At 50.7% G+C, this 24,842-nt stretch overlaps 1 protein-coding gene across 2 annotated transcripts in view; it reads left to right on the top strand.

Annotated features, from left to right (window-relative positions):
- Pax5 (paired box 5) overlaps positions 1-24,842 on the top strand; it is a 180,074-nt gene that overhangs the window by 153,987 nt on the left and 1,245 nt on the right. For both annotated transcript variants that reach the window (XM_076843275.2, XM_076843276.2), the window contains one exon: positions 18,667-18,753. In XM_076843275.2, the coding sequence (XP_076699390.1) occupies positions 18,667-18,753 (87 nt within the window). The remainder of the gene's footprint in view (positions 1-18,666; positions 18,754-24,842) is intronic.

A 24,842-nucleotide genomic window follows, 5' to 3' on the forward strand; every position in this document is an offset into this window, starting at 1 on the left:
TCTTTCTTCCTCCTACAGACTTGGTAATAATGGGATGGTCTCAGCAAGTCAGGATTCCTCGTCCCATCCTGCTCTGTGTCCCTGAGTTCAGATCCCTCCCCCAGGCCTGGGACCTGGCCTCCCCAGGGACTTCAGCTACCCTGCTCCAGGGGATGCAGTCAGTGGCCTCCCGGGCCCAGGCCTGGCAGAGGGTCAGCCTGAGCCCCACATCATGCCCAGGTGCTAGCTCCCTCCCCGCTCTTCCCCCAGAGTCAGGTAGCTGGTCCAAAAGGAATGATTGTTTTCTTTTCCTGGGTTCAGCTTCCCTCTGGAAGTTGTGACCCAGTTAGAAAATCAAACAAATAGAAAAATCTGACCAGGACCCCAGCTAAGGTCACAGAGCTTCAGCTTCTATCTAGGCCTTTGCCTCACAGCCCCTGGGTGAGTCCCGGCTCCCTCAGACACCAGGAGCGGACCTTCTTCCCTCTGTAATTGATGATTTATTCCCCACTGACTTCCAAAATGGATTTGAGGCAGCTTCTTGATCTTTCAGTAACATCGGCCTGACCTGAAATCCCCATCATAAAATAAGAGTGCTGTTGGTGTTCCATGCGGAGGCCCAGGAGTGGACACTCACCCACCCCCAGCTCCACAAGTGGACTGACTGGCCTTTGACGGCGTGGCACCACGGAGCTGTCCTGCCCAGCCCTGCCCTGGAGCGGCCACTTGTCCCTGCTGGGAACTGGGAGTGACTTGGAAGCAGTTTCCCTCTGGATGCACTCCAAGAGCATGCTTCCCAAATTACCTTCAATCAAAAGGAAGATCACCAGGAAAACTGGGGCAAATTGTGATTTCTACAGTGGATAATTATAAATACCGGGATGGGTTGCCAATTGGCAAATAAACTCCTCTGGTGAAGTCTTGGATTAATCGCACCACCAGCGAGCCGACTGGCCCAGATCTCTCTCTCGATTGTCCTCATTTTTGGATCCCTTCTGGTCTCCTTCTCCCTCCCTCTTCCCTTTCTTCTTCCCTCCTCTCTTCTCTTCCTCCACTCATTCTGTCATGCATTCATTCATTCACCAGACCATCCCTCAGCTTCTCCTCAGTGCCGAGCCCCGTCCATAGTCTGGGCACAGACATGATGGAATGGATTTCTCAAAGCCCAGGCACAGCGATGAGGAGAACCGTCTGTGTTACCTGCTCCGAATGGAGAGAGAACAGCTTGATTGTGGCAGTTTTGCTAGACCCCAGGCCCGGGGACTGACAGAGACTTCTGGGGACATAAACAGGGAGAGGTTTGGGGGAAGCAGCAGCTGCGGGCAGGGATCTGTGGCCTAACCCAGAGCCAGCTCCAGCCAGCTCACCCAGGGCCTCTCTGGGAGGCCTCTGAGGGAAGCCTGGCCCCTGAGAATCTCTATCCCAGAAGCTGGGGCCAGACTCTTGTGTACAAACAGGGGGCTCGGTATTTAGGAGCAGGGAGGAGCAGGGAGCTGCCCTGAGTGGCTGCCTGCTTTGGAAATTTCTATGCATTTGTAATAACAAAATTACCATAATTTGCTCGTTAACGCAGCTAGATCAGTCAAGCATTGTTCCATCTCGGGCGGGCGGGGAGGCCTAGCGCCTCTCTCTGCACACTCCACACACCCCAGCCAGCCTGCCAGCCCGTTAGAGCGCTAGAAATTAGCATGCAAATGGTCCTAATTCGGTGGGCGAGCTGTCAGGCAGCGCCTCTCCGGCCTCGTCTCTGTGAAGGCCCTGACAGCCCGGCTCCGGCGCCGGCCCACCCTCCTTGCTCCAGCCAGGAGGGGCTCCGAGGGGCACCTCCAGACTGACAGCTTGGCGGCCTCCCTCCCTCCATCAGCGCCATCAGGCCTGGCGGCGGGCTCCCGGGGGAGCAGGCAGGGCCTGCCACCATGCCGGTGGAGGAGGTGGGCAGGCGGTGGGCTGTGGGGGAGGCTGGCCCACGCTTGGGGCCACCAGCCTTGGCTGGCCTGGGGCAGGGGGCCAGAGTGAGGGTGGCGTGGTGGCCCCCTGGCTCAGGGACCCTCCCAGCTGGTGGGTTCTGGGTGGCCCAGGGGACTTGGGGGCACCTTCTCCCACCTGCACATCCGCAAGGACCAGGTTCAAGTCCTGCTAAGCTCTCCCCCTTCTTTGTCTCCCAGGCCTGACTTAGCATACCCTGCCCTGCACCCAGAACCTCTGTGCACGGAATTCCTCAGGGTGGAGGGTGGGGGACTGGGTGGCATGGTGGCATGTGCAGGACACCGCAGCCCAGCACTCAGTACTCTTGGGCAGTGGAACTGTCCCCGGGTTTGCCAGGCTCTGAGGGAAGGCGGTTTCCTAAACATCCCTGGCCCTCCGTCGGTACCTTTGTGGGGGAGGGTGCACTGTGGAGGGGGGCAGTGAGGGGGCTCTGCTTCGCAACTGTGATGACATTTACTTGGAACTTCCCTGCTAACTCTCCATTCTCCCACCTGTGACTTCCACTGCTGCCCCAGCAGGTCAGGTTGGGTTGGTGTTGTCCCAAGCCACTGAGGAGGGAGCTGAGGAGCGCTGGCTTCCTCTTTGTAACTTGCCTGAGGGGCAGCATCAGGATAAAGGCCCCTAGTCTTGAAGAGCCTTTTGTTTGTTGAGTTGGAGTCTCTATGTTGCTCAGGCTGACCTTGAACTCCCGTGAGTGTGTGTATGTGTGTGTGTGTGTGTGTTTGGGGGTGGGGGAGGCGGTGCTGGGGATGGGACCCAAGCACACACCCTCACCCCCGTATATGCTAGGCAAGTGCTCTGCCACTGAGCCACACCCCAGGCCTCAGAGTCGGTCGAACAGCAGACAGTGCAGGGCCCGAGAGCCAGATCAGGCCTCTGCTGGAGTGCAACCCAGGCCCCAGTCCTGAACTGGGCCGGCCTCCCTCAGTTCCTGCGAAGGGCGTGACTGTCCCACCTGGTGATGATTTATGCCTCCTGCTGTGCCTGACACATCCTTGGTACCAAATAAATGCAGGTTGAAAGGACAGAACTCAGGTGGGAGCAGGTGTGGCTATCTTTGAAGGTCTGCTGTGTCTGTATGCTCTCCTCCTCCTCTGTGCCAGCAGAAAGAAGCAGCTACTGTGGGAGTGAGAGTTGATACCATAGAGCTTATTTGAACCTTCCCCGAGGCTGTTCCCAGGCCACTTCTCAGGACCTTATTCCTTCCTTCTCATAAGTGGATACAGCCTCCTGCTAAGATTCAGAGTTTGGTGAGTAAAGAGCGGGCTAGATCTCAATCTTCATTTGCCCAATTGGCTGGCTGCAATTGTGCAGTGAACAACCCAGCCATCCCTACATGGCTGTCCTGCCCGACCCTCATCTGTTTTTAGGGCATCTTATTGGGTCTTTTAGATCTTCAGCTAAGTGGAGAGGTAAAAACCCTGAGAAATTCAGAACTGCAGCTACTTCTGGCTCCCTAGAGGAAAAGAGGAGGCCTCACAGCCTGAGTTTCTGCTGTGTGGCAGAATCCCTCACCATGCAGCATGGAGCCTGGCTCGGGGCAGATGCTGGGACTGTTTGAGGAGCTGCTCTGAGTAACCTGCGGCCCAAGAATGTGCAGGTGTGAACCCGCAGCCATTCAGCCTGCTGGACACCAAACGCCTTGAGCCAGGGCTGGCTTTCCTTTCCCACGCGACCTTTGTCCCCAGCTACCCTTTGGTTTGTGTATTTAGGGTCATGGGAAGAGACAGACAGAACCTCAGGGTTCCAGGGAACCAACTTCTTAAATAGCTGCTGTTGGGCTGTCCAGAATGTCTTTTGAAGAGGAAAAGTTCTGCCAATCACAGGATCCCTGGCACTATGGGAACTTCTCAGAGGCACAGCTGCTCCCACCCCAGGGAGCCCCGCTGGGGACTTCTGAAATTCCCCTGATGAGGCCCCAGGAAGCTGGCAAACTCCATTTCTGCTGGAGGAAGCATTGCCACAGCTCCCTCTAGTGGACAAGCAGGATGCCTCGCCCTGCCTTCCTGAGCCGCAGGACAGGTGCCCGTTTACCCAGCTTCCCCATCCATGCCCTCAGAGTCCTACCACATCACGGTGACCCTCGGTGCGGCTTTTGTGATAGGCTCAGTGAGAGGAAGGGCTGGCCCAAGGTCATGCAGAGCCAGGAATAGAACCCTTCTACTCAACAGCCCCACCCTGTGAGCATCCTTGACTTTGGTCAGTTGATCTCTGCTTGCATGGCCACATCCCCTTCCCAGTCCAGCAGTTTCCACTCTGGGGACAGGTCGATCTTTAAATCTCTATTTACAGTGGCCTTCCTCCCACCCTTGCCCCCTTCAGTCCTTCCCAACATGGCAGCCTAGGTAGGCTGAGTCAGGCCATGTCCTTTGCTCACTCAGAGTACAAGTCACTGTCCTTCCATGATCGCCTGACCACTTCCCTCCCTAATCTCACCTCTTTCCCTCCCTCTCCCTTCTCTTCTCCAGCCACACAGGCCTCCTTGCTGTTCTACCAACATACCACCCACACACCTGCCTCAGGGCCTTTGCACTTGCTGTTCTCTCTGCTTGGAGTGCTCTTCCCACAGATATTCACATTGCTAACTCTCACTTCCTTTTGCTTTTTATTCAAAAATCACCTTCTCAGAAAAGTCATCCGTACCCACTCTAAAATTTTACCTCCTCCCCAATGTTTCTTATTCTGTCTCCTGCTTTATGTCTTCTCTTTAACACACCATCTAGCATACTGTATGCTTTGTTTTAACTTAATTGTCTTGTTCATTGTCTGTGGCACTAGAACATAAGCTGACAGAGGGTGGGCCTGTTGTCTGTTTTTATTGGGGACTCTGTCCTCAGTGTTGAGCGGTAGGCACTCAGACAGTTTCTGGGGAATGGACAGGTAAAGTGGACACACAGTGGGTCTCCCCAGCACACCTGTGGGGCTCTCCCACTGCTCTGCATGTGTTCCCGTGGGTGGTGTCTCCACTCCTCCTTCCTTGTCCTCCCTTTCCCAAAGCTGCCTTTTTGCCAGGTCTGTGGACTGGCTGACAGAGGAAAGTGTCAGTTGAACAGATTTCCTTCAGCACAGCCAACTTGAGGGTGACCTCCTCACTGTGCTCCTGGGGAAACCGAGGCTTGGTCAGGGAAGGCCTTGCTCCAATAAGTTGGTGGTAGAGATAGGACTGCATCAGGGCTCCAGCCTTGGGAGTTGTGTGGACCATGCTGAGGGGTGGTCCTAGTTCAGCTCCCTCCACAGAACCCGTGCCTGGTCAAGCTCTCTGGCAATGGTGGCACCTGCCCCAATGTCCTGACTGGAGTCCACCCACATGAGCCAGCCTTTCTTGGTGGTTAGCCAGCAGTGGCCAGCCCTCTTGGAGCTTGGCTTTCCTAGGGGCTCTACTTCAGGGGACTGACACCAGGGTGCCCCTGAGGATGCTGGGAAACTCTTCAACGTGAATCAGTGCTCCTCAAACTTTGTCACTCATGTCACTGGGGATCATCTCACAGAGCAGATTGTGGCTCAGTAAGTCTAGACCAGGCCAGGATGCTGCGTTTCTAAGCATCCTCAGGTGAGGGTGATGCCACACAGCCTGAGGACCAGTCCCTGTCCACTGGCTCTCAGACTCACTGTGCGCTGGAATCGCCTCCAAGTCTAGACCAATAATACCTGTGAACTCCAGTCCCCGTGAACCATCTGGGGTGTGGCCTGGTATTCTGGAGTTTTCCAGGCCCCCAGATGGTTCCAAGGTTTGAGACCCACTGGCTGGGAACCCGGCACATGGCTCCTGCCCCTGGGCAGCTCTGCAGTGGGGGACAGTAAAACTTAAAGAGGAAGAGATGTGTTGGCAGGGGAGGAAGGGTAAGGAGGGGTGGCACTCCCAGGCAACTCTGGGAAGGAGAGCCCCAAAGGACGGCACAGGTGCAAAGACATTGAAAGAGGCTGCTGAACCGAGGCCAGCATCAGGGAGGGAATGGAGAGCCCCAGGAGCCTAAGACAGGAGTGACCAAGAAAACCAAAGCAAGTGGCCACCCTGAGAGTCCCTGATCTTTGACCTCCCTCTTGATCTGGACTCTGATGGAAGAAATAACTCCCCTCCGTCCTGCCTCTAGTACTTGTCTCAGTGCCAGTCCCCAGCCACCCAGGGTGCAGGTAATTTATGTGTGTGTGGCTCCCTCCTGCAGACCGCGGGCTCTCCGTGGGCAGGGACCGTGTCTGATTCATCTCCCCCTCCCCAGTCCCGGGCCCTGCTTGCTGGGGGCAGGAAAGGTGTACAGAATGAAGTGCGTTCCTGGGGCACAGTGGGGCTTGGAGCCTCGGTGCCGCCAAGTTGCCAGCGCGCATGTGGGAGTAATTGTGGAGGTAAATCTTGTCTGGTCTCCTCGCAAACACTGGGTGAGGCATTCCATAAATATGTCAGCAGCAGCATTAAAATTTGATGGCAGGCGGTGCAGGTCGGGACTAGCACTGTGACTTCCCAGCAAGGTATGACACCTTCACCTCCGTCTCATTAGTCAGCCACGGGCGTTCAGGCCAGCAGAGCTGGGGGAGGCAGTTTCTTCAGAAGAGGACCCCTGGCTGCTCTGAGGAACAGGCCAAGGTCAAGGCCGCGGAAAAGTAAGTCAGCTCCGGGCCAGCCTTGAGCTGGGGGAAGGAGTCCCTATAGGCTTTGGGGCTATGTGGGGGGACATTACTGGGTCCCTGTACTGGAGAGTCCTGGTCTGGTGACAGGGGCTGGGGACTTGTTTCATCTTTGTAGTCAACCTGGTGGAAATTGTCTATTTGCCCACAAAAAAGACCTCACAGAACCCTTTGCAAAGGTGGGTGGTTGGACTCATGATTTAAACAGAGGATCATCTGCATAGGAGTGGTGGGGGTGGTGGGGGCTGCAGAGGACAGTGTTCCTCAGCACAGAAAGACCAGACACCAGCCAATCTTGTCTTCCTCCCATGTCACCACTGTCCACTTGGGGAAACTGAAGCTAAGTGAACCTGGAAGGGATGTGCCCAAAGCCACACTGTGATTGAGACACAGTGTGAGGCTTTCTTTCCTCAGTCAAGAATTTTAGACACTTCCCAGCTTGGGAGGCTGAGGCAGGAGGATTGCAAGTTCCAGGACAGCATCAGCAATTCAGTGAGGCCCTAAGCAACTTAGTGAAACCCTGTATCAAAATTAAAAAAAAAAAAAAAAAAATTTAAAGGGCTGGGGATGTGGCTCAGTGGTTAAGTTCCCCTGGGTTCAATCCCTGGTACCAGAAAAAAAAAATTAGATGCTTGTTGAAATATAAGAAATATATCTAGAACTATAATTTTTGTTTAAAAAGAAAAGCCCCAGTGTACCTATTTTTTTCAACAGTCACACAAAAGATGGAGGTAAATATGGAATATCCCCTTCACATTTGTATGACACTTTTTAATTCACAAAGGGCTTTGAAATGCATCAATATTTCTTATCCCTGTAAGTGTCCTAATAGCCACTGCAGATGAGGAGCTTATGTTCAGAGAGTTAAAGTGACTTCGCCCTACCACGAAGTGCTGGTGGGCTTTGACCAGGACCGACTGGCTCCGTGTCCAGGAGTCTTCCACTGCCTTTCAGGTACCAGGCCCTCACATGGGAAGCCAGGAAGCACAGAGGACAGGAGTAGGGGTCCCTCAATGACCTGAGGACCTCCCCGTAACCCCACCTCTTGAAAGTCTAGAGCACCTCCAGCAGCTCCATTGCAGGGACCAAGCCTTGAACAGGGGCCTTCAGAGGAGCCTTCGATATCCAGCTCTAGCACCAGGACACACTGCAGCCTGCTGGACTGGCTTTTTGCTTGGGATGAACTGGAGACTCCCTTCCATGCACTTCAACACTTCAGAAAATAGCCTGAGCTAGTAGTAACCTTCTAAATGTTTCTAGTGACCATCTAAATGTTGAAGTTTGAATATCCTTTGAGGCCCAAATTGCAATCACTTCCTACAGGAAGCCTTCCTGGATACCTTAGCTGAATGAATGACACTCTGTTTCTGAATCCACTTGCCCTTTACTGTCACCCCCATGTCTTGTCTGGATCTAAGAATCACTTTCAATACAGGGAGTCCCAAGAGCATGGAGGCCTGGATTTGTCTACTGTGTATCCCCCTGGAGTCCAGCACAGAGCTCTGAATGGAGTCAAGCCACCCTGAATGCCAAATGGAATGGATTGATCAAAATCAAGCCCATTGGGGCTGAGGTAGTGGCTCAGTGGTAGAGCGCTTGCCTAGCATGTGTGAGGCACTGGGTTTGATTCTCAGCATCACATATAAATAAGTGAAATAAAGATCCATCAACAACTTAAAAAAAGCATTAAAAAAAAGCCCATCACCAATAAAAGTAAAAGGATCCCCAAGTCATAAATGTAATATAAGTTTTCTCCAAGTGCAGTGTGTGTGGTCCATGAGGAATCTTAGAACTTTGCGGAGTGGGGGGACAGTGTTACTTTCTACCACAACCAACTTTTTAATCATGCATTCCAACTCCAATGCTGTTCTGAGTAGCTCCAAGAAAAGTGTGTCCTGACGGTTGGAATGAATCCAGCTTAGGCCGGATGCACAAGAACCTCGGGAATTTATTAAGCATCCATCACGGATACGTGAGCTGGATTTTCTTGGGAATACAATTCAATGTTATCCCACCTGAATGTGGAACCTGGAGTCTAGAGGGTGAGTCTATGAGACAGGTCTTCTGGTACCTCAAAGAAACTCTTCAGGTTTCCAGGATGAGCATCTTCCAGTGGTAAAATGGGTGCAGAGAAAAGGCTCTAAGAAAAACCTAGAACTTTCTTATCTTTGCAAGCCAGCTTTAGCCTGGTCTGGGCTATAACTACCAGTAATGTTTTTGCTCCTTCCTTTTTCAAGTTTTTACTCCTGTGCTCTTTTGAAGTGATCCAAAATTAGTGCTTTATTGTGTGTCAGGGGAGGTCTGTCAAGGTCTGGGGTAGGCGGTGTGCCGAGCCCTCTGGAGACCATCCGTCCTGAGCCCCTCTTCACAAGTGGCACCTGCACTGTGGTTCCTGCAGCAGACCTAGCCCCTTTGCCTCTCTGTATTGTACCGGCTTCCTCTGCAGGGATCAAGGACTCCTCGCACAGATTCCAGCACAATTCTTCCAGCATGAAATTCATGACCTGTTTCCATTCTGATTCTGACTGGGGCTGGCTCAAGGGACTATTGGGCACTCCTAGTGCTTACTCGGTCAGCATGTGTATTGGAGGCAGGGCCCTATGTTGGGGCTGGAAGGGGCTATCAGGGTCCATCTGTCACAGACGGTCAGCCTTGCTTCCTGCCCTTGAGGAGGACACAGACTCAACAGCAGGGGAGGCTAGATGGGGTCACAAATGACCCAGAGCCTGGCTAGAGAATGTAGTGATAGCCCAGGGTTGGGCAATCAGGGAAAAATGGGGAATGCCCTCAGCAGGACAGTTGATCCAGAAAGGCTTCCTGGAGGAGGTAGTATCTAAGCTGGGTCTTGACAAATTGGAAATTGAACATGAGGGAAAGAAGGTGGCATTTCAGATGAAAGGAACAACAGGTGAAGAGGACAATGTGGCACACGCATGGGGAACACAGATTGTGTGGAGCCCTGGGACCTGGCACAAGGCAGGAGACGGTGACTGGGAAGGTCCATGGTAGAGACCTGAAGGACCTTTACTCGTGAGCCTTCTTGGGTGTTGGTCCTAATGAGTGTGCCATCTATGGGCACTACAGCCTGGGTGTACCAATGCTCTAGGAGCTGGCATGCCAGATGCTGAGGTCTCTCTTGTCAGGTGTTACCCAGCACCCGGTGAGTCTGCAGGGATCATTTGCCTATTGTCCTGCCCACTGTTTGCTTAGATGCTGACAGGAGGGGACAGAATTTTGGAATAAGACCACAGCAAAACAGTGTATGAACAGTGGACCAGAACTGATTAAAATATGCCACAGATAGCCACAGTCTCCAGTGGAGATGCCTACAATGGCCAAGCAGGCCACAGGATAAAAGAAGTCAGCCTTGTGGCCAGGACAACATAGAAATTGTCTGGTCTGAGACTAATGACACACTGTTCCTTCAAAACACTGGACAGCCATCAATCTGTGTCAATGGGCATCATGTGGCCCAAAAGCTCCAGTTCTTGCCCCTGATGGACTGTCAGCTGGTAGATGTGGGGGTGCCCTGTGGCCTAGGGCAGGGGCACTGTCAGGCAGCAGGGAATCACCAGAGGTTCCCTACATTGGAGTTTTCATAGGTGGGGACAAAAGGAAATGGGCATAGCAGCTTCTTCTTTACAGAGGACAAAACTGAGGCCCAGAAAGGTCACTAAGCTGCCTCACAGCTGGCCAGTGACAGAGTCTCACGTGGGTTGGCCCTGGTCTCCACCCAGTGTCCCTGTGACCTACCCAGTGCTACTCTTCAGCCACAAAGTCTGTGGCTCTCTCCAAGAAACAGAAACGAGAAGCATTGAGTATTCTCCCCGTCACGCTCGCCCTCTCTCTTGGTTTTTCTCTTCCCTGTTTTTCTGAAGGCCTTCATGGCTGGCCTGAGCTGGTGGGAGAAGAGGTTTTTCCCAGCAATGGATCGATGTGCGGTGTGCTGGGCTGTCGGGGTTGACAGGGCTGACCTTTACTGAGCTCAGGTTTTCGTCTCCCTGTTGGGAGCTCAGGAAGGTCTTGCTGTGTAGAGAGGGAGGGCGAACAGCCTCGGCCTTCATGGGCCCAGGCTGTGGGCCTTCCTGTCTGTAGTGCAGGAGGGGAAGCCTCCTGCAGGTCGTTTTATGTGAATCTTTTCCATGCACACCATTTTCACAGATGAGAAAACTGAGGCTTGGTGAGAATTGGCTTGCTCAAACTCATTCAGAGGGCCCCAGAATCCAGAGTGTATGCATATTATGTATACCCATATGTGTATGTATCCTGCCTATATGTACATTATAGATAATAGTTTAAACTATTAAATATAGTGCTGTGTGGATGTATAGATCTATTTGTTAAATATACATGTTGTGAAAGGCCATGGTTTTGATCACCCAAGTCATAGACAGTTTTGTGCAGCAATGCCCGGTACACACTGACCCCCGATCTGCTGCACGTGACACTTCTACAAAGCCTCAGAGAGAAGCTGAAGAAATTTCGTGGCCCTATTGAACTCTTTCCATCCTCCTTCTCCTCCTCCACAAAGATTTTCTCTCCAAGCCCAGTTTGACTCCTTCAGAAATAGAACTTGGCTGCGAAGTCACTTTGAAAGACTTTCTGTATGTTAATTACAGCCGGCCAAGGTCTCGAGCAGAGGTGGGAGCCCACCATCTGCAGATGGGGTCGGCCCCCAGCGCGCTCTGCAAATCCCCATCATCTGGCAGGTGTCGTTTTGGGTTAATTAAGAGCTACACTGAGCCCGTTTACCTGTCACTTCTGAGAATTTTAGAAAACTTTGACTTTCTTGCCATCTCAGAGCTTTGAGCGAAGGGGAAACTGAAAACACCTCTGATTCTGGTGAAGCTCCTGTTCCTGGAATCTCCAGGGCAGTTGCATTCAGCACAGCTTATCACAGCCCCCAGAAACTTTTTATTTTCATGTTATCACATTGGTCTTTATAGTCAGCTCTTCTGTATTGGGAAGACAGTGCTGTTTGGGAGAACCCCATGTTTATCCTTGGTCTCTTAAGCCTCTGCTTTCCTTCTTAGTCTTTGAGAAAAGAACATACATTCCTCCAACTTCTTTGTTTAGTGGCTCTGTGGCAGGGGTTTGAGGTGGAACTCAATTGGTCGGTCAGGAGTCTCAGCAAGTCAGGGTCTGGGCAGAAGTGCTGAACTCAGAGCTCTGCACGCATGGGAAGGTGACTCAGATCCCCAGAGTCGGGTTCTCATTTGGTCAGATGTCTCTCTTCTTCATCACAAGACAACTTTCTCTCTTGGGAGTGATGCTAATGTTCTGTAACTTTACCTGGGTATCATGCATTTTTCAAAACACCATAGTACCCTGAAGATTTGTGCATTTCATTATGTGTAAATTTTACATCCAAAAAGAAAAATTTGTTCATTAAACAAATAATGAACTTCAGCTAATAATATGCATGCTGAAGTACTTAAGGGAAAATGTACTGATACTTGCAATTTACTTGGAAATGCAAAAAATGGAGATATATGACAAGCACAAACAAAACTTTATGGCAGAACCAGGTGGTGGCCTTACAGATGTCCCTCTAATATTCCTTCAGCTTTTCTGTCTTGAGAAGGAGTATGGGGAGCACTCCTTCTGCTGAGCTTGATAGCTCCACCATCAGTGAAGAGAAGGTTCATATTGCTCCTCACACAGGTTTGCAGAGATCATCTGTAACCACAAAGTCACTTGGTCTTCTCCACAAGCTTAAAAAATAGACTTCCCTTTTCTCCATTTTACAGATGAGGAAACTGAGGCTTAAGAGGTAAATCCACAATCCCAAAGCCACACAACCTATAAGCAGCAGAGCATGGTCTACAGCCTGAGTCTGTGTGACTCCAGAGGCCATTTTCTGTCTTCTCCTCCAGGATGAGCAGCTCTGAACAAGAGTGGGGGCTGGAGCACATCCTGAAGGTGACACTGGACAGCCCTCTATTCTCAGTCCTGATGACAGTAGCCAAGGACTCCCATTATGAACCATTTGCTGGTCCCTCCTCCCTGCCTTTGCACATGCAGTGGACTCTTCTGGCCTCACCACACCTTTCCCTTCTTCAAACAATACCAAGAGTTGCTGCCATCCCCTGTGTCTTGAACTCAAGATTGATTCAAACCCTCGTTTGCCATCTCATGGAAAAGTCTGATGTCTTCCCCGAGAATTTTGCAACATCTCCAGGTGGAGACTCATTTTCCCATGCTCACCTCTGGCTCAGGCTTCTTGGGCTCCATGATCTATACTGTTCTCTAATTAAATTCTTTCATCCCACCCACAATGGCCACCCAAACACAACACCCCAACTACTTCCTCTGATTTTCATGTGGGGAGAAAACAGCAATGCCAGTCTTGGAGTGTTGTGTTAGTCTGTTTTCTGTTGCTATAACAAAATACCTAAGAATGAATAGTTTGTGACGAAGAGAAGTGTATTTTGGCCCACAGTCTGGAGGCTGGAAAGTTCTAGGCCATAGCAGTGATGTCTAGCCAGGGCATCATAATGTGGCAGAAGGCGAATGGGCACTTTATAAAGCCCATTCTCCTAAGAAAGGCGTTAACCCCTCTTAATGACCTGATCACCTCTTAAAGACCTCCGTCTTTCACAGAGCTACAATGGCAATCACATTTTGACATGAGTTTTGGAGGGGACAAACTATTCAAACCATAGCAAGTGTGTAGCAGGCTTTGTGAATCTATGGGAGGTGGGAAGGGGCTAGGTTAAACTCCCAACAGACAATTTAAGATGGGAACTTGAACTTTCTCTTCTTAAACATCCCCCCTGCCCACCATGGGTTGTGTGCATCTTTAGTTCCCACAGTTCAGTTCCTTCCATTTTCTTAGTACAGCACTCAACTCTTTCCAACTTTACTCCTGTACCCAGAGCTTGGCTTCCCTTTGCATATCCAAGAATGCAGCGAAAGCTCTAAAATTCCATTTAGAGTTTGATCCAGTTGTTAGAGGAGGGTATTTCTTTTTCCCACCTTCTCCAGTCTCTTTGGCATGGGGAGAAGTTAGGTTTGTTCTTCCAGGAACATTATATCATTTGTCTCTCACCATCCTGTGATGTAGGTGCTTGTCTAAGTTCATTTCCTGCTGCTATGACTCAATACTTATAAACAATAAAATCTGATTTAGCTCACATTTCTCAAGGTTAGGAATTTTGAGGTTGGGTGGTGGCATCTGGTGAAGTCCTTCTTACAAATGGGGACTCTACCAAGTCCCAAGATGACAAAGACTATCATATAACAAGATAGAACCTCAGTTCTTATAAAGATATAGACCCATTGAATTAGGGTTTCACCCTTATGGTCCCACTCTCATGACCTCCTTTAACCTTCCTTATATCCCAAAAAGTCTGAAATACCTACAAATACCATATTTTGATTAAATTTGTACCCTCTTAATACCTCATAATGAAGATTCAAGTTTCAATTTGAGTTTTAGTGGGGACATTCAGACCAGAGGCTCATATTCAAGATGAGGACACTCAGCCCAAAGAGGTCCAATCATTTGCCCAGGCCCACACAGCCAGTGAGTAGAGGGACTTCTGTGTCAGTCAGTATCTGTCCTGTGTGTACCCACTTTCTTTCTGAGGAGGGCCCATGTGCTGTGTACCTCCCACTGCCTACTGAGTGACAGCCACCTAGGCACAAGCTGGCACCCCAAGCAGGCCTCATAGAAGCTTTTCTATAAATGCAATAAGAATATGTTTCCAATTTACGAGGTAGGCATTTTTGAGAAATGCCCAAAGCATGGATCAGTTGGTGGAAAGAGGTGACGAGTGCTGGGCAATATCTTTGTCCTTTGTGCTGGGGAAAAATCTTTAGAAAAGGCATTTATTGTATGATCTTTATCTTGGGCCTTCTGGCTGAACCTCTGGAGACCCCAGCAAAAGCCAGAACCAGGGATTTGCATTTTTTGCCCTGTGAATATCATTCCTGCTCTTGAGGAAGATTTTGTGCCTATTGATTGTATGGCTATGTCACCTCCCAGGCTGTGTCCCCTCTCACCTGTGCTGTGGCAGCAGGACCACAGGTGGATCTCTGGGACCCCCAGCTTACTCTTCCAGCCTGTCCACCAGCTGCTATCACTCCCTGGCCTGTAGCGTTGGCTGTCCCAGCCACAACAGGAGGAAATGCTAACATCCTGTCCCATCCTGGCTCTGCTCTACAGCAGCCACATAGGAGGTCTGGCTACTCGGGTCACACCCTGACCACCTAGCCCCAGACCTCTGTTTGGCCTGGGGTGCCTAAGCTCCCTGTGCTCTCAAAGTCCTACCCATCCTTTAAGGCTAGGCTCATAGCTCCCCTTTTCCCCAGAGGTATTCCCAGGCCTCTGGCTAGACAAACCTCACTTTTCCAACAGCTTTTATGAGGTTTCAGCAAAGAAGGTGAGTGCCCCTCAGAGGATGGCAGTGAGTTCAGACAGGGAAAATGAAGCAAAGGACTAGACCCCCCTAGAGCTCAGGGACCCAGGATCAGGTGGGGTCCAGAGCAGCTGTGAGGGCCCAGGAGGAACAACCCTGTGGCAGCAGAGTAGAATCAGGCTCAGCAGACAAGAAGGACCTTTAGACAGGACTTGGACTATTCTGTCCTTTTACAAATGGGGAAACAGAGGCCCAGGTGGGAAAGTAGTGTCACTGAGGCAAGAGATCCCTGTGCTGGGAGACAGGAGCCTGGATCCCCCAACCTGGGCAAGTCTCCCCACCCTCTGCAGGCTCCATTTTCTCACATATGAAGTGCAGTCAGTTATACCCATTCTTGTGAGCTTCACAGAATAGTCAAGAGCATTACATGAGATTCTGGATGCAAGGAGGTCTTGGGGACTGATACAGGGTCATTGTCATTGTGGGTGGCATTTGCTGAGCCTTCACTGTGTGCCAGGTACTCTGTTCATGTGGCCTCTACAAAAACCACATGGTCTTTACAATAAGCTTTCAATTGCCCTACTTAATAGAGGAGGAAACTGTAGCACAGGAAGGTTGAGTGGCCTATTGGGGGTCACAAAGCTAGGAAGAGACAGACCCAGGATTTAAATCCACACTGGCTCCAGGACCCTTGTTTCCAGCTTCTGTGCCAAACTGACTGTGGCCCATGGGATCCAGTGGTAGCTTGTTGGCATGAACCTCCTGTGATCTACTGCTTCCCAGTAAGCTTTGTGGCTTGGATAGAATAGGAATGTAGATAGCTTTCTTGGTGATTGAAGACCTGGCCTCCCCATATCTCATGGGGTGAGGGCGTCCTATACTTAGCAAGCTTCCTATCTAGCACTTCAGATACTCAGGCACCATACATATCAGGTCCTCAACAGGAGGTTGGACCAACCCCTGGGTCAGCCTCATGCCCTGGAGATGGTCAAGCTCCCCTTACATAGAGTGCACCAGTCTTCTAGGCCATCTCATAGAACAGGGGCCCCAGGCTGAGGTTGCCTATCACATCACAATTCTTAGCACACCATGGTGGGGGCAGTAGGTTCATTTGCTCCACTGAGGGGCAGGATGGTGTGGTAGGCAATGAAGTCAGAGAAATTGGTTTGAATCCTGGCACACAGCAGGATATACCCCCGACTATGGGGACAAATAATGGAAGTAATACTAGCCATCACCTGAGTTAGAGAAGTCTGCTCTGGTAGTATATCTCTGGTTGACCTAGAAGCTCCCATTTTTTTATCCATGCATTCATTCAACAAATAGTTTTCCATGTCTGCTCGATGCCAGGCCTTGTGCTGACGGGTGGGATAGAGACATGGACAAGTCTCTCTGCTCCCCAAGGAGCCTACAGCCTAGTAGAAGGGGCAGGTAATTAACAAGGTAAGCATGATAAACAGGACAGATTGGAGTGGGATGCTCTCTATACAGAAAAATAGAGCAAGAGAGAGGAATGGGGTAGTCAGGGAAGGCCTCATAGTAGGGTCTTGCCTGAAAGAAAACTAGAAGGAGTAGAGGAGGGAATCACAGTGACATCTATAACAGAATAAGCCAGGAAGCTACGAGAGGTCCATTGAGTACCCTCTGTCTGTGGGGGCTGGCACACAGATAGAGGAGTCACAGAGGCCAGACACCCATGCCCCAGGATGTTCATCCAGGGCAGGGAAAATCTCGTGCTTGGGGCTGATACAGCAAACTGGGTCTGCCTAGGGAGAGGCAGGAGAGGGACTTCCAGGGGAAGAGGTATCCCAGAGCCTTGTCACTAATACTCTAAGGCCAGGCAAGTGGGGATGGGGTGGAAGGTAGTGATCCTGAGTTAGGTGCATCCTCTAGAGGAGTTGGGAGCTGTTTGTGGTCCCCTGTAGGCCTCTAGGAGCCAGTGCCAATTTGGGGATGGACAACATGTACAAAATGAACACAGTCCCCGCCCACCCCAGTGGACCTGAGACTTGCAATTTTGGGGGCTGGAGATCATGGAGGCTTCCTGGAAGAAGCAGCAGTGGACTGGGCCTGGCAGTAAGAAAGATGTTGCTAAATATAGATGGCCTTTGCCACGGTAGCCTGATGCCCCAGGTCCAGGCATGGTGCTGTCAGGAAGTGCCTCTGAAAGAGCAGCTCCACAGGCACCCAGAGCCAGAGGGGAGAGCGGTGTCCCTTCTCTGTGTCTCTGCTCCCCCACCCTGCCCCTGAGGAGGAGGAGGAGGAGGAGGCGGCTCTGTGGTGTGATGGATATGCTGAGGCTGGGCTGCTGCGGCCCAGCACTGTCACCATGCTCTCCCTCCGTATGCCAGAACCTGACACCCTGACCACTGAGGCATAAAAAACAGAGAATTGGAAGGCTCAGCCTGTCAGGCTGGGAGTGGCCCCCAGAGAGGCCTGAGGAGGAGCGTGTGTGTGTGTGTGTGTGTGTGTGTGTGTGTGTGTGTGTGTATGCACGCACTCTGCCTGTGTGCCTTGGAGGTGGGAAGAGGCTGGCTGGTCCCAGTAGCAGTGAGGGCTGGCCCCTTGGCTTAGCCTCACTGTTGGGCCCCTACCTGGCCAAGCCCCATGGGCCACACATTTGGGCTTAGGCCACAGGAGAGAGCATTGCTCTTGGTTCTGAGTTCTGGTTGGCCCCTTCTGGAGACTCTTGCCCTTTGGCCTCTATAGATCTCTATGGGGGTGTTGTGGAGTCATGCTCATGGAGCTGTGTAAAGCCTGTCATCACCAACAGAGGAGAACCCTGTGCTCTGCACCCAGTAGCTGAAGAAAACCACTCAACAACTTTCTATGCCCTGCCCCAGGGCCTTTACTGGACACCCTCTGCCAGGCACCCAATTAAGGGTCAGGGCCCAAGTCTGACCCCTGGGGACCCTGGCCACAGAGTGAGACAAGCAGGCCATGGTGGCTGTGACAGCAAGACAGCAAGGGTGTGGAGGACAGGATTCAGGCTCCTGCCTCTGACCTGGATGCTGGTAGGATACCCTCCTGGGGCTGTTGTGTACCCAGGAAAGAGCCAGATGCAGTACACTGTTCTTTAAGCTGGTGGGCCAATCCATGGGGTATCCCATGCTACCTCCCATCCTGGCACACCTCATAGTACCTGCCTGAGCACACCAAGAGCCACTGCCCCAGAGTGCCTAGAAGACTCCATCTGCATCTACAATGAGAGGGTCTGGGTTTATGTTTCATCCCTGACTACAGGAGGCTCTACAGGCAGCCACCCCAGCACTCACAGGCCAGACTGGAGCTGAGGTTATGGGCCATGAAGCTGAAGCACTCCAGGTTCTGGAGTGGCCTCAGCCAGGACTGAGAGCATGGTGATCTAGGGCTTTGTGCTTGGGCAGGTGTATCAAGGCCGTTCTGTGAGTCCCTCAGACTTATAAAATGGGCCAGTGACCCCCCAGAACACCTGGAACTTGGTGGCTCCATGGTGCCAACATGAGAATGCTTTTCACTCCCAGGATACAAAGGGCTTTAGGGGGAAATAAACAGTGACAAGGTTGGCTGCTCACTTAATAAGGATGTGGCCCCAACCTGCCTTTATTGGTTATGAAAAGTACCTGAAGCTTATATTGAAGGCAAATGGCACCAGCACTCAGGCTGGCTGGGACTCAGGGCTTTTTCCAAACTTGATTTGATATTTAGTTCCTGTTTCTCTCTCCTCCTCCACCTACAGGGAGTGAGTTTTCCGGGAGTCCCTATAGCCATCCTCAGTATTCCTCGTACAACGACTCCTGGAGGTTCCCCAACCCGGGGCTGCTTGGTGAGTACTGGCAGAGGTCTGCCAGGGCCCTGGGCCATGGGCTGCTGCATCTGAACCTTCTCATTGGGCCAGGGTCCCTCGACATCTTGAGGTCTAGTCACCAAGGTAGGGTGGGTAGCTTGCCCCACACAATGGAATACAGGGGTTGCATGGGGGCCCTTAGGGCAGTAACACCACTCTTCTCATGCTCCCATTCCTCCCCAGGATTCTTGGGGGGTTGGGGGAAAATGTCATAGAAGGTGAAGAGAATAAAAAGACACTGAGGGAGAAAGAAGGTAGGAAAATTCCCTGCCTATGAGGAACTTGTATTTCTTAAGAGCCATTAAAATATGTGAGAACTCTCTAAATAAGAGGTAGTAAAGACATAAACTTGGATAGATCAGTGGTGGCTTCCTGGAGAACTGTCTTGCTAAGGCCCACTGATGGATCGGTGATGTCTGCCATGGATGGCAGCAGTGCCAGTTCCTTTGGAAGCTTGCTGCTTTATAGCTGAAGGCCTGCCAGGCAGAGCTCAGCTGGTACTCATCTCCTGCCCAAACTTCAAATTGGCAGATTGTCCAAGACTGGTGCCAGTCTGATTGTGAACATCATCAATGTTTTAGGGTTCCCCTAAGATCAAGCAGGACTAACTCAGCCCTCAAAAGTCTAAGAGTCTTTTGTTTTGCTGACATAAACTTACATAAAACTAACTGGTGAGTGCCAACTGGAACTTGAGGAACTCTAAAGCGGAGACCCTGGGTTATAGATGTCACTTTCCACCTGTGGGTGGAGCCTGCAGGCAGCAACACTGATCCCTCCCCAAGGTCAGCTGAGAATTTTCCACTTGGAGGAGCAAAAGGTCAGACATGGGCCCTCTGAGACCACTCTGGTCTGTCTGTCCAGCTTAACAAGGCCTTTTTAAGTGAGAGCCTGTTAATTCCCTGGATCCTTAATTATTTCAGGACTGAGAAACATAGACTTCATCAGAAAAGCAATAACCTGAGGTCTTCAAACTCAAGTTGACAAAGCATAGGTCTGTGAAGGAAGTCCTGAAGTCTTAGCCTTGACCCCCTCCCAAACCTGGTTTAGTGATTAGGACAGACACACAGCACAGACACTACCTCGCTCTTGCTACCAGCACTCCATGTCCTTGGGGCCTTGGGCTGCCCAAAGCATTTTGGCATGTCATGCATAACTGTGGATGAAATGAGGCACATTGCCAATTAGTGCTGCAGGTCTCTGCAGGGGAAAATCCCAATCTCAGAGAAGCCTGTGAGCCTCTTACTAACTATAGTTTCCCTGAGGACCTGAATCTGCAGATTGATCTCAGACTTCTTTTTTTGATTTGGTCAAAATCATTTCTAAGTATTGAACAAGGGTCTCACTTACCTGATGGTTTTCTCTGAGCTGACCAGTTGTCCATCTCAAGGACCAGAAGGTATGGGCCAGCTCTGGTCTCCCTGACCCAGTGTCTTCTAGCAAGGGTGGAGGCAAGTGGGTGAGTCCTGTGCTGAGAAGTCCCTCCCTAGAAATCTCCCTCAGACAGAGCCCTGGTCCCAGTTCTAAGAGACCACAGGGAATGGCTCAAAGGAGGCCTGGACAACAGTATGGAGCAGTGGCTCCTTCTGATGAGGCTTTGACTCCAAGGAGGTCACATTGACCCAGGGCTTCAATTTATGACTGCCTAGGGGGACACATGGAGGCTGAGATCCAACCCACATAGGGCACAAAGTCCTGCCCAGAAGGGGCACCTTTTTCTGACTTTGCATCATGTAGGTTGGCAGTGGACTTTATTTTTTTGCCTAGAAATTCAAGAGGTAGAGAAGTGAGGACAAAACTGCTGAGGCAGATGTGACAAAAGGATGGGGTTGCAGGTGGGGTGGTCTGTGGAGTGTGCACAAATGGGGGACCTTGAATGCCAGGCTGAGAAGTTGGAAACTGACTACATGGGCTGCTGGCTAGGTATCCAAGGAACCAAAGCGGGTGGCTGCACCACTTCTGAGGCTTTTGCTGTTCCAACTGGGGAGAAATCGAGGTCACAGCCCTAGTTGTTAGTCCAATTTGGGGAAGATGAAGGCTCTGTCCCAGAGAGTTCACTGGGGGAATGAGGGAGACTTTGGCAGGCATGTCTATGCTGGGAGGTACTCAGGGCCGTTCGGGGGGCTGGAGATAGCATGAGGAAGAGGAAGAGGAATCAAAACTCCATTTATTGCGCTGGACTTGAAGCTCAGTGGCAGAGCATTTGCCTATCATGTATGAGGCACTGGGTTCAATCCTCAGTACCTCATAAAAATAAATAAAATGAAGGTATTGTATCCATCTACAACTACAAAAATATTTTTAAAAAAACCTCCATTCATCTAAATGAGAACTTGCTAATTGTACCCAGCACTGGGCAAAACCCGTCATTTGGGTTATCTCATTTGGTTCTTTCAACAATGCTATGGAAAACATATTATCATCAGATGAGGAGAGTGAGGCTCAGAAGGGTTAATTCACATGAGGTCACAGCATGCAAGTGGCAGAATGAGGACTCCACTGACTCCAGAGCCTGTATTCAGAGGCAATATATGATGCAGTTTTCTGATTGTCCCTTATTCAGTCAGAATATTACAGCTTGGAAATAGACCTCGTTCCTATGTAGAAACAGGTCTGAGAGTTTTCAGCACTCAAGGATTGTGTGTGATGAGGCGAACTGGTCTATTTTAGTATCTGTATCTGTCAGACTTGTGTTATAAATTCTGGTTTAAAGGGAAAAAACAGATTAAGGAATATTAGGGGCTCCAAGAATCATGGGGGGTAGGCATGGGACTTACAACCAGGAACACACCCAGCCACCCTACCAGGGCTTCACTATTGCAAACATTCCCATGCTGCTGGTTGGTACCCCCACAGCCACTTGCTCTCTGCTGCAACTTTCCCAGGGTGCCCCATCTTAAGCATCACAAGCTCTGCCCTGCTCGCACCCAAAGCTGGGGCTCTTTGCCATTCACTCCCAACCAATGGAGTTCCCTAGTCCACTTCCTCAAGTTGCTCCCTTTCCATTAAAAATCACATTCAAGAAGCTCATGGGCAGAGCCCACATAATGCACAGCCTGGAAAGGCCTCTTTCCAGTTTGCAATTCTGTGCCCAGGCAGCAAGGGAAGCTGGGAGGATGCACTCAATGAGGCAGGTCTTCTGCAAAGGAAACTGCAAACACAGGAGGAGTTCAAAGCTTGTGGGGCAGCTCCAGGCATAAGCAATGGCCCCAGGATTGGCCTGAGTCAGGCCATCAACCAGTCTGGGAGTTGGTTGGCTCAGGTGTAAAATGAGGAGAGTCATCGTGGTGACCTTTTCAGGAAGGCACTGAACATGATGCTCTTCTGGCATGTGCCCTGAATCTAGACTGATGACTTCTTTAACAGGAGGGTAGGGATGTGCCAGGGGCCAAGGGTATGGAAACCTGTCCTGTGGTCCACGGTGCTCCTGCAGAATCAATAGGTGAGCCCCTGCATGCATGCGTGTGTGGGCACACACAAGTGTGCTCACAACCATCCATCACTTGCTCTCAGATTGCACACAACCTGGCACATGCTGCCTACACTTTGGCTAGCCTGGTTGAGTGAGGCCTCTTCACTGAGTGAGGACCCTCAACGCCATCAAATGAAGGCAGAAGACACATTGCACCACCTTCTTGGGAGAACTTTCCTCCCTGTGTGCATGCCCAGTGGGGGAAGCTGTGACTCAGCATCCCATCCTGTGGGTCCCCCCAGGCTGATGAGGGCCAGGGGGCAGCCAGGGCTGGCGGAAAGAAAGGGTGGCTGCGGTCGATTAGGATTAGAATAGGAGCGCCTTGGCTGCTGTAAAGGGATTAGAGAGGGAGCCAGCCCGGAATGACTGTGTCAGGAAGTAAATTGATGATAATGTGAATTAGAGAGGAAAAATGACAGAAGAAAGGACAAGTTTATTCTAGATGGAGGTCTAATGGGCACCAGGAAGACAGAGCGCTTTGTGAGGTGATGTTTTCATTTTTCACAGTAAATGCAAACTCTCACACAAGGTGCTCTAGACGGTTGGTCTGGCCAATACTGGGCTCTGGGAGGGGGTGAGCCAGTGCAGGGTGCCAGAGGTGGCTGGCTGGGGAGCTGGAATACAGGCCAGGAATCTGCTGGGAACCTTATCATCCACTTCCTATCCCTTGCCACCCGCTTCGTGAGGCAGCTTCTGTGTTGCTGTTGTTGTTTCTTTTGATACATTATTAGTTGTTGATGTGCATTTATTTATATGTGGTGCCGAGAATCGAACCCAGTGCCTCACACATGTTAGGCAAGTGCTCCACCACTGAGCCACAATCCTAGCCCCTCTGTGGTTTTTCTGCCCTTGTGCCATGCCAGGCCTACAGGGGAGACTCTGTTCACACACATACCTCTGTCCCCTAGGCTTGTCCTCAAGCAGAGATGCAGGGCTGGCACTGCAGCTACTCTGTAAGAGGCTGTCCTGACGCTGTCTCTATCCCACAGAAGAAGGAGCAGATGAAGGCAGATAGGTATCTGAGTCAGGTCTCCAGGTGGCTGGACAGGCAAGAGAAATATGTCTCTGGGAGTTCTTAGGCATGGGATTAGTGTGCATGCCTCCCAGGCTGGTTCCACTGTTGTCCTGCCCCTAAAGGCCATGCTGCCTCCTTGAATGGCAGGAGGAGAGAAAAGTGTATCTGTTAGGGGGAGCTGAGTTTAGAGTGGAGGTGATGCATGCTAAAATGCCCTCTTAAGCCACCTCCTTTGATTACATACTAGCTCTATGACTTTCTTAAAACCTCTCCGAACCATCTTTTTCTCATCTATAAAATGAGTATGATAATAGTTCTTACTTGATAGGATTGCTGTGGAAATTAAGAGTTAACAGACATGGCCGGGCACAGTGGCACACCTGTAATCCCAGGAGCTCAGAAGGCTGAGGCAGGAGCATCATGAGTTCAAAGCCAGCCTCAGCAATTTAGTACGCCCTAAACAATTTAGTGCGACCCTGTCTCTAAATAAAATATAAAAAGGGCTGGGGATGTAGCTCAGTGGTTAAGCGCCCGAGTTCAATCCCTAGTACAAAAAAAAAAAAAATTAATAGACATGAAGGGCTTAGAAAAGTGACAATCCACAGTACTCTTATATCCTTATTTTATGGTCACAATAGCCCCACTGTGACCCCCTATTACAGATGAAAAACAAAGTCACATGTTCAAGGTTTTACAGCCAAGATATGGTAGAGCCTCACTGGCAAACCCCAGGTCTCAGCCCCCAGTTATGGTATCCTGGAGAATCACCAGATTGGTTTGGATTGGAGTGGGTGAGTTTCAGAATAAATAAGAGTTGTCTCATCTGGGGAATTAAGAGGCTTGCTAGGGCTGGGGTTGTGGCTCAGTGGTAAAGTGCTTGCCTAGCACATGTGAGGCACTGGGTTCGGTCCTCTGCACCACATAAAAATATTTAAAATAAAGGTAGGGTTAGGATTAGGGTTATTGAATTATGTAAAGAATCCTGAGATAGGGGAAGACAGCCTGAATCCCAGGCCAGAAACTGGCACTTATGAGGCTCTGTGGCTTTGGGCATGTGATTTTGTTTAGTGACTGTCAATTTCCTCACCTATAAAAAGAGGATATTGGCCTAGTTCCTCTAACTTTGTGGTTATGAGACCAGCTGATGCCCTATTCCCCCAGCTCCTCTCACCCCTGGGGAGGAGTTTTAGACCAGAGCAGATCTTCTGGAAGCCGTACACAGACTGCAGAATTGAAGAAAGCAGACCAGAGGCAGTGGGAAGAACCTAGCATGATGTGAAGGCCCCCATGGCTCTGTCCTGTTGTCACAGGAAGGGCCTGCACCTGCCCTTTTACATACACACATTCCCAGTCACCTCTGTCTTCCAAGCCCAGCCCAACTCCACTTCCTCTAGGAGGCTGACTTGCCAGAACAAGTTGTGTTTCCCTAGAGCTTTTTTCTTAAAGCTCAAATCCTCTTCCTGACTCAATATCAGACTGGGTCAGGCTGATGATTAACATTTTTTTCCCCCATCCCTGCACCCAACAAGGTCAGGAAAGGAGAGTAAATAAGTTAGTGAGTTCCTGAATGGATGAATGGATGGC

The sequence above is a fragment of the Callospermophilus lateralis genome, chromosome 2 (genome assembly GCF_048772815.1).
Source record: "Callospermophilus lateralis isolate mCalLat2 chromosome 2, mCalLat2.hap1, whole genome shotgun sequence".
NCBI lineage: Eukaryota > Metazoa > Chordata > Mammalia > Rodentia > Sciuridae > Callospermophilus > Callospermophilus lateralis.